Genomic DNA, 15,308 nt, shown 5'->3' on the forward strand with positions numbered 1-15,308 from the left:
ATGCTGAAAATTCAACAAATAACCATTACAGTTCTTTACAATCTATAACATGTTTGAAAACTCTGTTTTGTATAATAATTTAGAACAGCGTTTTTTAGTTTTGAATAAAATACTGTTATCATTGGGAGCTTTGTACAATAAAATATGATTTATCATCTAACGGTTGAACATTTGAACATTGTACTGACTCATGTGCATCGACCATTTAAGAAAATAAAAAAAAAATAGCATTTGCATAATAATTTGGAAAGGGGTGTACAAACACATTCCAATTTTACTTCTTAAGAAGATGAAACCACCTCTTTTAAACCGTTTTTATATGCCGTTATACTAAGCTGCAGAGTTAGCAAAGGGAAGACGTAGTGACATCAGTAGTGTATAAAAAAGGGTATTCCAGGAAATGTTCATATTTTTAAATTACACCAAAAATTGACCCTAATCATATTTTTCACTTATTTCTATCACAACTTTATTATGACTTTTAAGACCTCACTCCATCGTTCTGCCACCAGCAGAATACAACTCTTTAATGCAGTAAGATTCACCGGTTCAGCTACGTACAAGTTATCCTCTATCCACAGGAAAAGTTATAACATGCAGATCACTTGGGGTCTGACCACGGGGACCCCCATTGATCATAAGAACAGGTATCTGAAATCCAGGAACCGGCCCCTACAGAGCTCCACCTGGAATGCAAAGGAAGTGAGCCAGCTCCAACTCCGCTCCGTTTGTTATCTATGGCACTGCCAGAAATAGCCGACCACTGTATTCAACTTTCTTCAGCAGTCCCGTAGACAATTTTTTTGTTTATAATCAATTGTAATTAATAAAAATGATTTCTGTCTATACCGGTAGCTTTTTTTGTGTTGCTTCATTTGTAGTATAGTATTTCCTTGTTGAGTTATTTATAGGTTTATATTGTTTTTTTGGGACTCTGACAAAGGTCAATTACAATTATTTTGGTTATTTGAGTATGGGTCTTTGGGTCCATTATTGGTCATTGGTGGAGTAGTGAGCACTTTCGCTCATAAGTTTGCATCGAGTACTCGGGTGCGCACTGAGTATAGCGGGTGCTCGAGCAACATGCTAACAGCCGCAAAACATGCGGGGCTGGGGCTCGAGCACCTGTGATACTCGGTGCGTACCCAAGCACCCAATGTAAACTTGATTAGCGAACACTTTTGCTCAATACTATTGGTCATTGAATGTTCCTAGGTTCTTGGTAATACAAACTGCATGACTGAAAAATCAATGTTTTGATGCCTTTGGTGCCATGATCACAAGTGCTTTGTTGTCAAGCTCAGTGCACAAGCCATTGATCTACATGACAACAATGCTATAGCTATGTAAAATCCCAATAATGCCATAACTACATAAAAATGGAAGCCGTAGTTTACCATTTTTTATTACGCTTGCCATCAGTCCAAACCTCCTCAGACAATGGCCGATATCCATTTTTTTGATACTGTATGATACACTTTGTCAGCTTTATATAACTTTATATACGTAATTGATCAGGACTAGCTACATAGAATTCATACGTTAGGCAAGGGGAAGGTGCTACATGGATGCTCCTGGTTGGAGAGACTTGAATGCCCATTTTGTATTAAAGATTTATTTAAAATAAACAAATGTAGAAAGATTAAGAACCCCATACATTTATTTCCAGATTTACATAGAAATAGAGAAACCGTGCCAAGTGTATGTAAAAATATAAATAGGTAAAATATATATATCCAATATATATAATTGATATTTAAGCACCCAATTAAATTAGATGAAATTCTTTAAAAATAAATAGTAGGTCTAAGTTGATACTATTGACGGCTACTACGGCTAGACAGTCTGGGTCTCTCTTTTTTCGACTTGCTTGTTGTCTGTGGTTTGTGACTTTTCTTGGAATAGTCTACCTTTATCCACCCTCCATCATTGTGAACCTTACTTTCTTCTCCATCAGCAACATCGGAGGGTGGCACTGGCATTCCTGGTATATGTCTACTTTGGTTTTGGGCAGTTCTATGTGGTTTATAATCATGAGACCTTGAATTACTTTGTGCTGTTGCGTATGACTTATATTTTCCATTGCTTGTCTGAGGGCTCTTCTTATCCGATCTTCTTTGGGTGGATGAATTATGAAAGTTTTGGTGGTAATATGTGCTGTTTGCCCTTTTTCGGGCCCTTTCTCTCTCTGATGGGCTATCAGAAGCCGTACTTGACGCACTGCTGCCTTTAGAGCTTTGGATAGATAGGGAAGACAGAGTTTTAGTTATTCCTAGTTGTGTTGGCGAGGAGCTACGAGAATTACTGATAGGGGTGACTTGTAATGTAGATGTGACTCTGGCCCGTCTGACGGCAGCAGCATAGGATTCTTGGTTCTGAAAATATGGAAACACCTGGGATAGATTTGTTAGGCTGGAAGACTGAGAACCAGGTAAGCCAGAAGAATGCGGAGAAGAGACATGCATGGCCATCTGACGCATCCTCAAAGTGTAGATCCATTGAAGGTCAACATCTGCGGGAATACAAAATACCATCAGTGAATGCAATCCAGAAGAAAAAGAAAGCAAAAAATAGAAAAAAAAACTACGTAGTACATCAGAAGTCATTACAATCACTGAGTGTAAATTATTTTGAATCCAAAATCTTACTACAAATTCTCAAAGATGGTGAAGATATCCACAACCAAATATAGATAGTAGGATCGCAATGGAGCTTATTTATGAAAACCTGTTTTTCCATCAGCTCTGCCATATTCTCTTATTGTTTGCCATTGTTTTAATAACATAATTTTCATTAGATAAAGGGTTTCATCACAGCACTACAGTCACCTCTGAAATCAATGGAATGGGTTGTATGAGTAATTTATTCAACATGAGAGACCCTCTTTGAAGCAGCTAACTGTTCTGTCTAAAGGTCCTTGAGCCGGGGTCCCTCCACTATTAAAGGGGTTTCCACTTTAAGTGTACCCCAAACAGTTTTATATATATTACATAACAAACAGTGAAGGTACTCACCCTCCCCGGGTCTCTCCGACACAGCCCTGGTTCCAGTGTCTTGGCTATAGTGGTGACATCACGTTGACAGCTCACGTTACCCCTGCCGCTAATCATTGAGCTCAGCAGCTCTGCCAATGTAGACAGCATAAGCCGCCAAGCAGTGATGCACACTGTCTTCCTGAGGTTACCGCTACAGCCAAAACACGGATACTGGAGCCATGGCAAACAGCCAACGCTAGAAACAGAGAGGGTGACTTCCTGCTCTGTTTGTTATATTACAGATATAAAAGCGTTTGGGCTCCACCACTTAAAGTAGAAAATCCCTTTAATTCAGAATTTCTCAACAGAGCATTTGAAAGCCTTTAAGATCTAATATGTAAGTGTTAAAACTATGAAAGTACTAAAGAGAGAGAACAGCAGAAAATACAGACAAGCAATATTCGAAAAGGAACGCAAAATTACCAAGATGAATCACCTTCAAGACGTCCAATACATTTAAAAAAAAATTACATAATTGAAGTGTAGCATAAAAATAGATGATACAGTAATACACATAGAGCTGAAACATTGCACAGTTGGAAAACAATGATCCACTGCTTTGACTACATTTGGCTATAGAGTAATTAGAAATCTAGCCAGAATGCCCTACACAATATATGTACACATATAATTATACCGGTGCTACATAATGAAGTTAACCAGCAATATAGTACACAAGAAGAAGAAAGAACTACATAACAATGAGAACATCTGAGTATCTATAAAAATACAATTCAATCTTTATTGCAAGAAATAGACAAAACATTTAAAAACAGTTCAAAGTGTATTATATGCCAAAAAACAATACTCATATGGTTTAAATAAATAACAATCTCCAATGATCACAACTGTCAGGGTCAAAACAAAAAAGTCCCATGGTTGCACAGTATAGTCCTGATATCACAACACAGCAGGTTGAGGTCCCGGTTCGGGTATAATCCCAAAAATTAGGAGGAGCACGTATATAGAGATAAATGCAATAGATATGTCAGAAATACCAAGAATATAACAAGGAATTTGCATATATCACGTCTCATGAAAGAAGTGCAAAGCACAACATGATGATATAATGGTTAAAGGTGTGCACCACAGGAAGCGTATAGGAACCCAAATAGTCGCAAAATAGTGCCTGATCACATAGTGATACAAACCTATGTATATCTGATATAATGTATGCAGAGGGGGTCGCCTCTGTAAAGGTGTCCAACTATGGGAGCAAAAAACAAAAAGATCAGATTGAAAGGATCATGTGCTGTTATAAAGGCACAGTATAGAGGTATATGGCATAAGAATCTATGCAAAGATTAGAGTACTTAATATTATCATATTGTGCTTTGGGATTATTCCCGAACCGGGACCTTAACCTGCTATGTTGTGATATCAGGACTATACTGTGCAATCATGGGACCTTTTTGACCCTGACTGTTATGATCATTGGAAATTGTTATTTATTTAAACCATGAGTATTGTTTTTTTGGCATATAATACACTTTTAACCGTTTTTAAACTTTCTGTCTCTTTCTCCCAATAAAAATTGAATTGTATTTTTTATAGATTTAAGGTGTGCTCATTGCAATGCATTTCTTTCTTCTTCTTGTATACTATACATTTGGCTATAGTGCTACATCCCCTTCCAATTTTTCCTTTCAATCACCTGCACAGCCATATGACCTAGGACCGCTGGGCTGGAGGAAAACCGTACAAGGGAAGCAACGCTGCATCAGTGCTGTGTAATTGTTAGAACTGGTGGGGTTCCAAGAGATCGCCCCCCCACCCATAAGTTATAAAGATGTGTCTTACCCTTGCGAAATGGCAAAATCCCTCTAACCCTGATCTGAAGTCTAGGTCAGTTGAACAGTCAAAGGCCTTGTGCCCATAGATATTTTTAAAGGGGATGTCCAGTGAAAAACAAGACCGTTGTGATTCTGACTGCTGGGACCTGTAACGATCACAAGAACAAGTCACTTTTATCCCAGTTAGAATGGAGCGCCAGTGCGCATGCTCAACTGCTGCTTGGCTTTCTCCTGCAGTCCGATAGAAAATTCATGGAGCGATGGTGGAACATGCGCACTGCTTCTCCATTCTAACAGGGACAAAAGTGTCCCATTCTGGCCATTACTGGGGGTCCCATTGGTTGGCTAGCCAACAATTTATTAGTTATCACATGTCCTAGCTTTAGGGCTTTCCAACTGGCTTCTTATGTAAGCCTCATCTGTGTTCATTTTTAAGACTAGGCAGCCCCTCCTTCCATGAATTGGTAGGTTTGTGAGTGGCTATTTGCGTCAGTATTTTGCACCTGTGCTGCCCCCGCCTTTATCATGGAGGTCTCCTTCACGTTGCTAGTGCATTTGTAATCTGACTTGGTGTTTGTAATGCTGTTTCTTTTTCTGTAATGTTTTGTAAATTTTTGTCCTTTTTCTGTGACCCGTTTTTCACACATCCAGCATTCCCTTTTTGTGCACACACACTTGCATTTTTTCAACTACTCTTCCAAAATCTCTGCACATGTAGTTCTCTTACAAGTATTTGACTTGCAAATTAATGATACTGAAATGTAGAGATCTTGATTTTTTTTCCCATCTGAAATTGGAACAAAATGTAGAGGAAAAAAGTGCCACTTGTAATTAACTTTATTAAAATGGAATTACCAAATAAAAAAAAAAATACAAATCACGAGATGATCTCAATATTTAGCCTTCAGGTTGTTCTTACTCCCAGGGAGTAACACTGCCCCTCGGTGGTAACTCAAAGAGATCTTTCAAATCTGTTCATTATATTCTCTCTGGACTGCGAAAAATAATTGTAAAATAACTTTAGGATTCTGGAAATAACTTATTTTTTACCAAGACTATTTATATACTATTTTTTTTTCTTTAACTTTTATTACCTATTCTCTTCAGCACGATGGCTGCTGCAGTTTTCATATATGATGATTCACTTTACAGAACATCCACACATCGATCTCATTATCTAGATATTTATGATCTATACACAACTTTTATTCTCCCTAAAATACATTGCTAGCAATAGAATGAATTCTACAATCTTGGTCAATCTCTGTATTCTGTGAAATTACAACTCATATTATTTTAATGTAATTTCAGACAACTATTTCCCTACCTATAAATAATCAAGAATATACATCATATGCGTTTTTTTTTTTTTAGGTTCTTCTTTTTTTGTTTTTTGGTGTTCACTGACATTTTTGTGCCAAATTCATCTTCGGTTCATGAATTTGGCGGAAAAAAAAATGCAGTTTATTTTTTTCTTAGTGCAAAATTCTTAGAATTCCTTTAAAATGTTGCATGTTAGTGTTCTACTGCGCCAAAATAAAAATTAGTCCAAAACTTTCCTCCAGCCAGAGACTGAAGTGAGTTGCACCCAAAAAAAAAATTGCTACATTTTAAAAAGTTGCATTTTATGAATCTGTCTAAAACATTTGGACAAGCAAAGTTGTTGAGGAAAAATCAATGGCTTAAAGGAATTCTGTAAGGTTGGATAATGTTATTAACCTGCAGATATAGACCAGAAGAAAATCGCACTGCACACGGACCATGAGGGAGCCGTCCGATTTTTACGCACCCATCTCAAAGGAAACCCGACATTTCATCAGCCAAGTACAGTAAATTAACAGCCCGAGCCGTTAGAATAGAACAATGGATTACTGTTTTTAGGTAATCAATGGGGGAAAGAGAGACATTGTCAAGAAGTGCTTTTTAGAAATAAAGGACTTTTGTATGTGTGTGTTTCTTTCTTTTCACTATTGGGTTAGTAATGGAGGTGTCTAGTAGACACCTCTCCATTACTAACCCCTGGGCTTGATGTAGGCCAACATTACACAGTTGACATCAACCCCAAAACCATTACCTCGATTGCCACTGCACCAGGGCAATCGGGAAGAGCCAGAATTGGCGTATCTAATGGATGCGCCATTTCTGGGGCGTCTGAGGCCTTGTATTTTTAGGCTGGGCAGGGGCCAATATCTATGGACCTTCGCAACCTATTAATATCAGCCCACAGCTGTCTGCTTAGCCTTTGCTAGATAATAAAAATAGGGAGGACCCCACGTCAAATTTTTGCCATTACCATAAAACCACACCCTTTAAGAGAGTTAACCCCCCAGCATATAACATGCTGGCAGAAATTTAGTAGGTTTCAGAACATACAGGAGAGCAACCTGAGTAACACATACCTCCCCTCGAATATCACACAAGTGACTGTCACAATATCTATTGTATTTATCTATTCTATCTACCTATCTATATCTGTATATAATAATCCTTTTAGTTAGAAAACTAGCTTTAAATTAAATAGAGAATTACAGTATGTAAAAGATGATGTTAAAAACGCACTGCATATGGATTGCATAAGACTGTCATACGGATGCTAGTTGAGAATAATCGCATGACACTCACATGACACTGGATCAAAATCGGACCATTTTTTTATACGCTAGTGTGACTCCAACCTTAGGAAGGTGCCCGGTTGCCATACTGCAAGTGCAGCACCCAGGAGAAAATGAAAAGCAGAGCCAACTGTCAGTCAACGTCCCGGGGCGTGCTCACAGCTGTGGCTATAGCCGCGGCAGCCAACTGTACCCGCACAGGCACGCCGGTTCGACTGAAAGCCAGGAAGGAGGGATGAAGTTCATTTTCAGTATGGAAACCTGGCACCTTCCTATGGCTGTTAAGCTGCAGATTAACCCTATAACTGCAGGTTAATAGCGTTATCCAACCTGACAGGTTATCTTTAAAAAAGAAAGACAACTTAAAAAATGACTCAAAACGAATAGAGAATAAAGTGCACATAATAAAACCAATAATAAAGAATAAATGATTCCAGAAATATGGAGAAACGGCAATGATGAATTGGGGTCGATATGGTGTGTACATACAGCTAAAGGAATAAACACTATTTATCCCATAAGAAATTATTTTAAGGGTCCATCATTATTTTGGAGTCTATAGCAAAATATTCAACAAATTGACGATCCTCTGATGAAGGCTTGTATCAAACGCGCGCTGGGGCTGGTGCCATTCCAGCAGGAGGAATATATATGGGTAAGCTCTATTGCCATTTCTACTTATGCATCTATTTTATTATTATTGGTGTGCAGTTCTCTCCAATATACAGTTACCTTACTTTAAATGCTTGTTTTTATGTTGTCAATACCACCTCCTTTATAAATAGTCTGTTGTCATATTTATTTTTCTTATTTTGCTTTTTCCCATGACTACTACTAATCACTGAATTTATATAACGTTGATTAGTACTCTTTCCTGCTGGCTTGTCGCCCCACATGTGTTTCTCCCACTTTTAAACTTCCACTTGTATTTATTAACAATAAAAAACTATTTATACTCTACATTGGGCTAAGTACTATTTATTGTAGGTGTTCTAAAGTTCTAAGATTCCCATGGCCACTTGAAGAGGTTGTCCACTACTTTATCATTGATGACCTAGGTCATCAATGTCTGATCGGTCGGGGTCTGACACCCGGCACGCTTGCCGATCAGCTGCTATCGGCGATGTTGGGCGCAGGCCATAAAAGCTCAATTGTGGAGCTGCTCCGTCTTCTGATAGTTACCGCGGCTTGGTACTACAAATCCGCCTCCTATTCAGATCAATAGGAGACATGTTCAGTACCCTGCCGCGACCACTACCAGAAGAAGGAGCAGCTCCGCAATTGAGCAGTTCCGGCCACCACTGCCGCCACCGAGAACGGCTGATCGGCGGGGGTGCCAGATGTTGGACACCGACCCATCAGACATTGATGACCTATCCTAAAGATTAGGTCATCAGTGATAAAGTAGTGGACAACCCCTTTAATCATATGCTTATTTTCGATGTATTATTATTTTTTTCACCACTTTTTCGAGATTATATTTCAATATACACATAATCCCATATTCACTTTAATAATTACTCAATTTTCCTATACACCTTATGTGTCAGCTGCATTTTTGACCTATTCAAAATATTTAACAGTCAACATACACATTGTTCAGTTTGTGGTATTTTTATTTTTTGCACTTCTGTAGATCAGTAGCATTTTTATGAAAGTACAGCACGCTTTAAGAATAAAATTATAATATATTCTATTGGTGTTTTCCCCATAAGCTTCTTTTTAGGACTTAAAAAATAAAAAGACACAAAAAATGGATATACAATTTTTTTTTTTTTAAAGAAAAATGCACATACAAAATGTAAAAAAATGCAAATGAAACGTTTTTGTTTTTTTTCAAAAAGGTCAACCAAAGTTGCTGCTATAAATGGTTATCATTCAGGTTTCCTAAATCTTTCTCATTATATGAAGTCAAAATTGGCTAACTATAGGAAAACGTTTTTTTTGTTTTTTTTACAAGTTCTGTAGTTGACAGGTCTTTACTCCAGGGGTCCAAAATGGTGAAATACGATATATTCTATTGCAGGAACACATTGTACAGGGATAAATCAATAATTTTCAGTGACATTGGGTCTCTAAGCAGCCAGCACTTTTGCATCCTGAAAAAGTCTTCCATTGGATAAACTTTTTTTAACCCCTTATAGGACACCATATTACCAATCCTTTACAGGACACCATATTACAAAGCTATGTTCCTATGAGACTACTATATACCACTATACAACACTATTGGATTATAAGATAGACAAATTCCTTCCCAAAAACACACGGTTATGTATTTATACATGTATAAAAGATAATCCTGAAATGATGGTCACAGCTCACCTCCTCCTACTCTCTGTACAATGGCTTCCACGCAGGGTACAGAGCATGACTAGAAACCCCTCCAGAAGTCAATGAGTCTGATCCTGCCTATTGCTGCCTATGGTACATATAGCTGCTGATAAGCATATTATGCTATTAAAGGGTTTATCCATGACTATTTTTTTTTAATAAGGACCTAAAAACTAACACGCAGGTAGGTACTACCTACCTGTTGTGCCCAGCATCAATCTGCCAGCACAGAGCGGTCTCTGTCACAGACCACTCCTGCCGGGGCCGCTGATGTCACGTCGACAGAGCTGCTCTGCTCTGTTGACAGGTCATGACTGCCGACGTCATGCTGATTGACAGCCAGCTCCCCGCTGCTTAACTGCGGGGAGCCAGCTGTCAATCAGCATGATGCCAGTAGTCATGCCCCATCGACTGTGCAGCCCAGAATAGCGGCTCTGTTGACGTTAAGTAGCTTAATGGCTGAAAGGAGCAGTCCGTGACCTACTGCGTGCTGGCACAGAACAAACAGGCAGATATTAAGCAACTACCTGCCTTTTAGTTTTTAAGCCCATAGTAAAAAAAAAGGCCTGGATAAACCCTTTAACAGTAAAATAGCCACCCTAGCCATATACAGAAAATAAAATAAAAAGAAAAAAACAATCAGAAAATAAAATAAAAAATAAGAATATTTATCAATATCTGGTTTAGATTAGTAATATAAACATTAGTGATGCATTCCCTTTAATCTAATAAAAGAGTTTCATGTTGTGATTTTGTAATTTGAAGCTCTTACTGGAACTGTTGTTAGGTTTGGTCTCAGAGTTTAGCAACGACGACTTAATGGCGAGTTGGATCGGCTTCACTGCATCTTGGTTTTTCATCTTGTTCCAGTGAATTTTATGAATGTGTTTGGTTAATTTAGGAGTCCTGACATCACTCTTTTGGAAGACAAAAAGAAAAAAAAATAAGAACAAAAAAGCAGCTTTATAAATATACTGCATTGAAATTACCCAAAACAACAGAAGAACAAAACAGATACATACATACAATAAATGGGATTTTATTAGGGAGTACTGAGCCAACTGGCTGAAGGCCTCCATTCACCCCCAGCCGCTCTGGCTATCATTTCAGGTTTCCAGATTGTCTATTAGCAGCCTGGCAGAGCGCTCCTATTGTCCTATATTATATAAATATGCACACAAGCTTAAAGGACGACTCCAAACAGACCAGTCCTCCAGAATTCTGTCTTTTCTACCACGAAAGTGTATTCGTGTTTTCGGTTCCTATACATAACCAGGCTTGGACTGGCCCATGGGTGAGCAGGTGAATCCCCCAGTGGGCCCCATTGCATACATGTCCTCCTATATGAACAGTACTTGGCTAAATACACTTGATTCACTACACTGTGTGCAGAATTATTAGGCAAGTTGTATTTTAGAGGATTATTTTTATTATTGATCAACAACTATGTTCTCAATCAACCCAAAAGACTCATAAATATCCAAGCTTAATATTTTTGGAAGTTGGAGTGGGTTATTTTTTAGATTTAGCTATCTTAGGAGGATATCTGTTTGTGCAGGTAACTATTACTGTGCAGAATTATTAGTCAATTTAATAAAAACCAAATATAATCCCATCTCACTTGTTTATTTTCACCAGGTAAACCAATATCAGTGCACAAAATTTAGAAATAAACTTTTCTGACATGCAAAAACAAAAACCCAAAAAATTAGTGATCAATATAGCCACCTTTCTTTATGATGACACTCAACAGCCTTCCATCCATAGATTCTGTCAGTTGCTTGATCTGTTTTCGATCAACATTGTGTGCCGCAGCCACCACAGCCTCCCATACACTGTGCCGAGAGGTGTACTGTTTTCCCTCCCTGTAGATCTCACATTTTATGATGGACCACAGGTTCTCTATGGGGTTCAGATCAGGTGAACAAGGGGGCCATGTCATTATTTTTTCTTCTTTTAGACCTTTACTGGCCAGCCACGCTGTGGAGTAGTTGGATGCATGTGATGGAGCATTGTCCTGCATTAAAATCATGTTTTTCTTGAACGATACTGACTTCTTCCTGTCCTGTAGAAGAAGTTGTCTTCCAGAAACTGGCAGTCGGTCTGGGAATTGAGCTTCACTCCATCCTCAACCCGAAAAGGTCCCACAAGTTCATCTTTGATGATACCAGCCCATACCAGTACCCCACCTCCACCTTGCTGGCGTCTGAGTCGGAGTGGAGCTCTCTGCCCTTTACTGATCCAGCCTCTGGCCCATCCATCTGGCCCATCAAGAGTCATTTTCATTTCATCAGTCCATAAAACCTTTGAAAAATCAGTCTTAAGATATTTCTTGGCCCATTCTTGACGTTTCATCTTATGTTTCTTGTTCAAAGGTGGTCGTTTTTCAGCCTTTCTTACCTTGGCCATGTCCCTGAGTATCGCACACCTTGTGCTTTTTGATACTCCAGTAACGTTGCAGCTCTGAAATATGGCAAAACTGGTGGCGAATGTCATCTTGGCAGCTTCACGCGTGATTTTCCTCAATTCATGGGCAGTTATTTTGCGCCTTTTTTTGGCCAACACGCTTCTGGCGACCCTGTTGGCTATTTGCCATGAAACGCTTGATTGTTCGGTGATCACGCTTCAAAAGTTTGGAAATTTCAAGACTGCTGCATCCCTCTGCAAGACATCTCACAATTTTGGACTTTTCAGAGCCCGTCAAATCTCTCTTCTAACCCATTTTGCCAAAGGAAAGGAAGTTGCCTAATAATTAAGCACACCTTATATAGGGTGTTGATGTCATTAGTCAACACCCCTCCTCATTACAGAGATGCACTTCACCAGATTTACTTAATTGGTAGTTGGCTCTCAAGCCTATGCAGCTTGGAGTAGGACAACATGTATAAAAAGTATCATGTGATCAAAATACTTATTTGCCTAATAATTCTGCACACAGTGTATGTACAGACGAAGGCGGCATCTCATCATTTATTTAACAAACTACGTATTTTACTTTTATATACATTTGTGAATGAGTGGGTCCCCCAGAGTTGATGCTACCGGTGGGCCCTTGGCATCCCAGTCCGACACTGTACATAACCATGTACGTGTGACCGTTTAACTCACCTCATAGGTCACAGTACACTCCACAGACTCATTTTCTGAGATTCCCACAATCCATTTCTCCATTACAAATGGCGGCTGAGGAAGAGTAGAAAAAATACCCAACATAATTATTAATTACATTATAGCATTTACCTATACGCCTTCCATTATGTTGTATGCATTATATGCGATAATCGACTCCCTACCTTCTCTTATATATTTTTAGGCTATGTGCCCACGTTGCATTTATGAAGCAGAAAATTTCTGCTGCATAAATGCAAGTCCTCTCCCGGAAAAACGCATGCGGAATTCCGCACGCGTTTATCGCGCATTTTTCGCGCGTTTATCACGCGTTTTCCACATGCGGAATTGCCTTGCGTTTTTTATGCATTGGACAAAGGCAATTCCGCTTGCGGAAACGCAAAATTAAATGACATGCTGCGGATTTTTGAACGCGGCATAAACGCTGCGGAGAACTTGCGGAATCCCATTGGGGACCATGGGGTGCGGATATACATGCGTTTTTCAAGCGTTTACGCTGCGGAAATTCCGCAGCATATACGCTTGAAAAATGCTACGTGGGCACACAGCCTTAGGATCTGATATGGATCAGAATTATGGCCTAGGCACCAATACAAGTCCATTAGGGCTATGTTCCCACTAGGAATCTTTGATGAATTTTCTGCAGCATTTTTGCACCTATTATGTAAATTAGTTACTTGCACTTTTTTTATTGCATTTTTGATTGCTTTTTCTTAAATGCATTTTATAACGTTTTTGACGCTGCAGTTTTTGTCTCTTTTTGGTATTTCATGCTTTAGATAAATCTGCTTTGTTTTTGATATTTCTATTTGACTTTGCAAAAACGTACTTAATATAGTCATTTGTGGATTATGTAAGTTTTTAGTGGGTTTCCGCTGGGGAGTTATGAGTTTTTACTAATGCAATTCCATGGGGAAAATCTGGATGTAAAACTCAGCTTACCAGCAGGAGAAATTGACATGTTGCGGATTTGAAACTCGCACCACAGGTCAGTTTATGTTAAAAAAAAGAAGCACAGTGGTCGCGAGATTTCTATTAATCCCATCCACTTTGATGGAACTGTAAGACGCTGCGTTTTTGGTGCAGCGAAAGTATGCACAGTCAAAAAGTCACCAAAAACTCATCATGTGAACTTAACCTATACAGTTTTTCCCATTTTTATTAATGGGCATAATTAGAAAGTCCTTATGAAAGCAAGCAACTTTCTAATTTATTATTTATAAAACTTAATCCTGCAATCACTGATAATTACATTTTTATTTATTGTTTACTGCTTGGTTACCGGCCACCGCTTGGATCTAGAAGTGGTGGCTTAACATGCACAGTGTTTACAATCTCTTTCCAACAGAGCTTGTAAGTGCTGCTCTACCAATGATGCAAAGGTAAAGAAGCATTAGAAAGCGCACAGTTCAGGCCAGCGGTGCACAATGTTGCTGGTCCAAACAGTCAGTCAAGTAGGAGCAGCCATTAGGCTGAAGATGTCTGAACTGCCCCTTTAATCTATAAAGTATAAGGGTAGAGCTGGATACTTTCTAGTGTTGTTGTATTTAATTTTTAAGTTTCACTTTTTTCCTCTTGGCACTTTCCATTGGGCTTCATTGGGTGGAATCTCTGGACATTCTATAAAAGTTTCTTATTTCTACAAAGCAGATTAATTCTGTTCTCTGTATTGTGGGTTCTCAGTTTCTAAGGTATGAGGTGTTGAATTTTTGTATTTAGCACCAGTAGCCATCTTGGTCTATGGTGAATCAGGTAGGTGTCCTTATAAACAAGAAAAAATCTCAATAGTAGTAAGTGATTTATTTGATTTTTCACATAACTGAAGGTAATCACCTTACTTAAAATGGGATTCCAGTTAAAGCCATTTATGATATATCTATTGCAAACATGAAAAAACAAAAATGTAGACAGCGCACCAGACGGCTCAGATAAAAAAAATATAGATTTATTTGCCCTTTTTCATAGTGGCTTAATAAAGGCTCAGCTGATTATGAGCCAAAATGTTGCCACTATGCACAATGGAATCTATATTTTTTTGGATCTGAGCTGTCTGGAGTGCCGCCTACATTTTTTTTCTATTTTATTAGTTGTTGGGGTTGCAACTGTTGGGCAAGCACCAACTGCTAGACTGACTCTGGTGCTGCTTGTCTTCTCTTTTGATATTGGATATATGTGTTATTCAAAAACTAGAAGATCTTGCTTGACTGCATCTGTCTAGACTTCTATGGAGACTGCCATGCACAGGAATGGCGACTTTCTAAGGCTAGGCTTACACAACCGTTTTTGTCTTATCCGAGAAAGTCTTTCCGATTATCCTAATAACAATCTGAGCAGACTCTGATCAGAGTTTGATCAGAGTGTGATCCGATTTTCTCAGAGGTGGAGAAAAAAACATTTCTCCACCC

At 38.7% G+C, this 15,308-nt stretch overlaps 1 protein-coding gene across 2 annotated transcripts in view; it reads right to left on the bottom strand.

Moving 5' to 3' along the window:
* Window positions 1-1,642: 1,642 nt before the first annotated feature.
* The window catches only part of MAP3K20 (mitogen-activated protein kinase kinase kinase 20), a 187,435-nt gene continuing 173,769 nt past the window's right edge, over window positions 1,643-15,308 (bottom strand). For both annotated transcript variants that reach the window (XM_073646928.1, XM_073646929.1), the window contains exons 18-20: window positions 12,883-12,957; window positions 10,547-10,691; window positions 1,643-2,512 (exon numbers count right to left, since the gene is read on the bottom strand). In XM_073646928.1, the coding sequence (XP_073503029.1) occupies window positions 1,818-2,512; window positions 10,547-10,691; window positions 12,883-12,957 (915 nt within the window). In that variant the 3' untranslated portion in view covers window positions 1,643-1,817. The remainder of the gene's footprint in view (window positions 2,513-10,546; window positions 10,692-12,882; window positions 12,958-15,308) is intronic.

Source organism: Phyllobates terribilis, unplaced genomic scaffold (genome assembly GCF_046119375.1).
Source record: "Phyllobates terribilis strain yellow unplaced genomic scaffold, ASM4611937v1 Scaffold_9__5_contigs__length_417890890, whole genome shotgun sequence".
NCBI lineage: Eukaryota > Metazoa > Chordata > Amphibia > Anura > Dendrobatidae > Phyllobates > Phyllobates terribilis.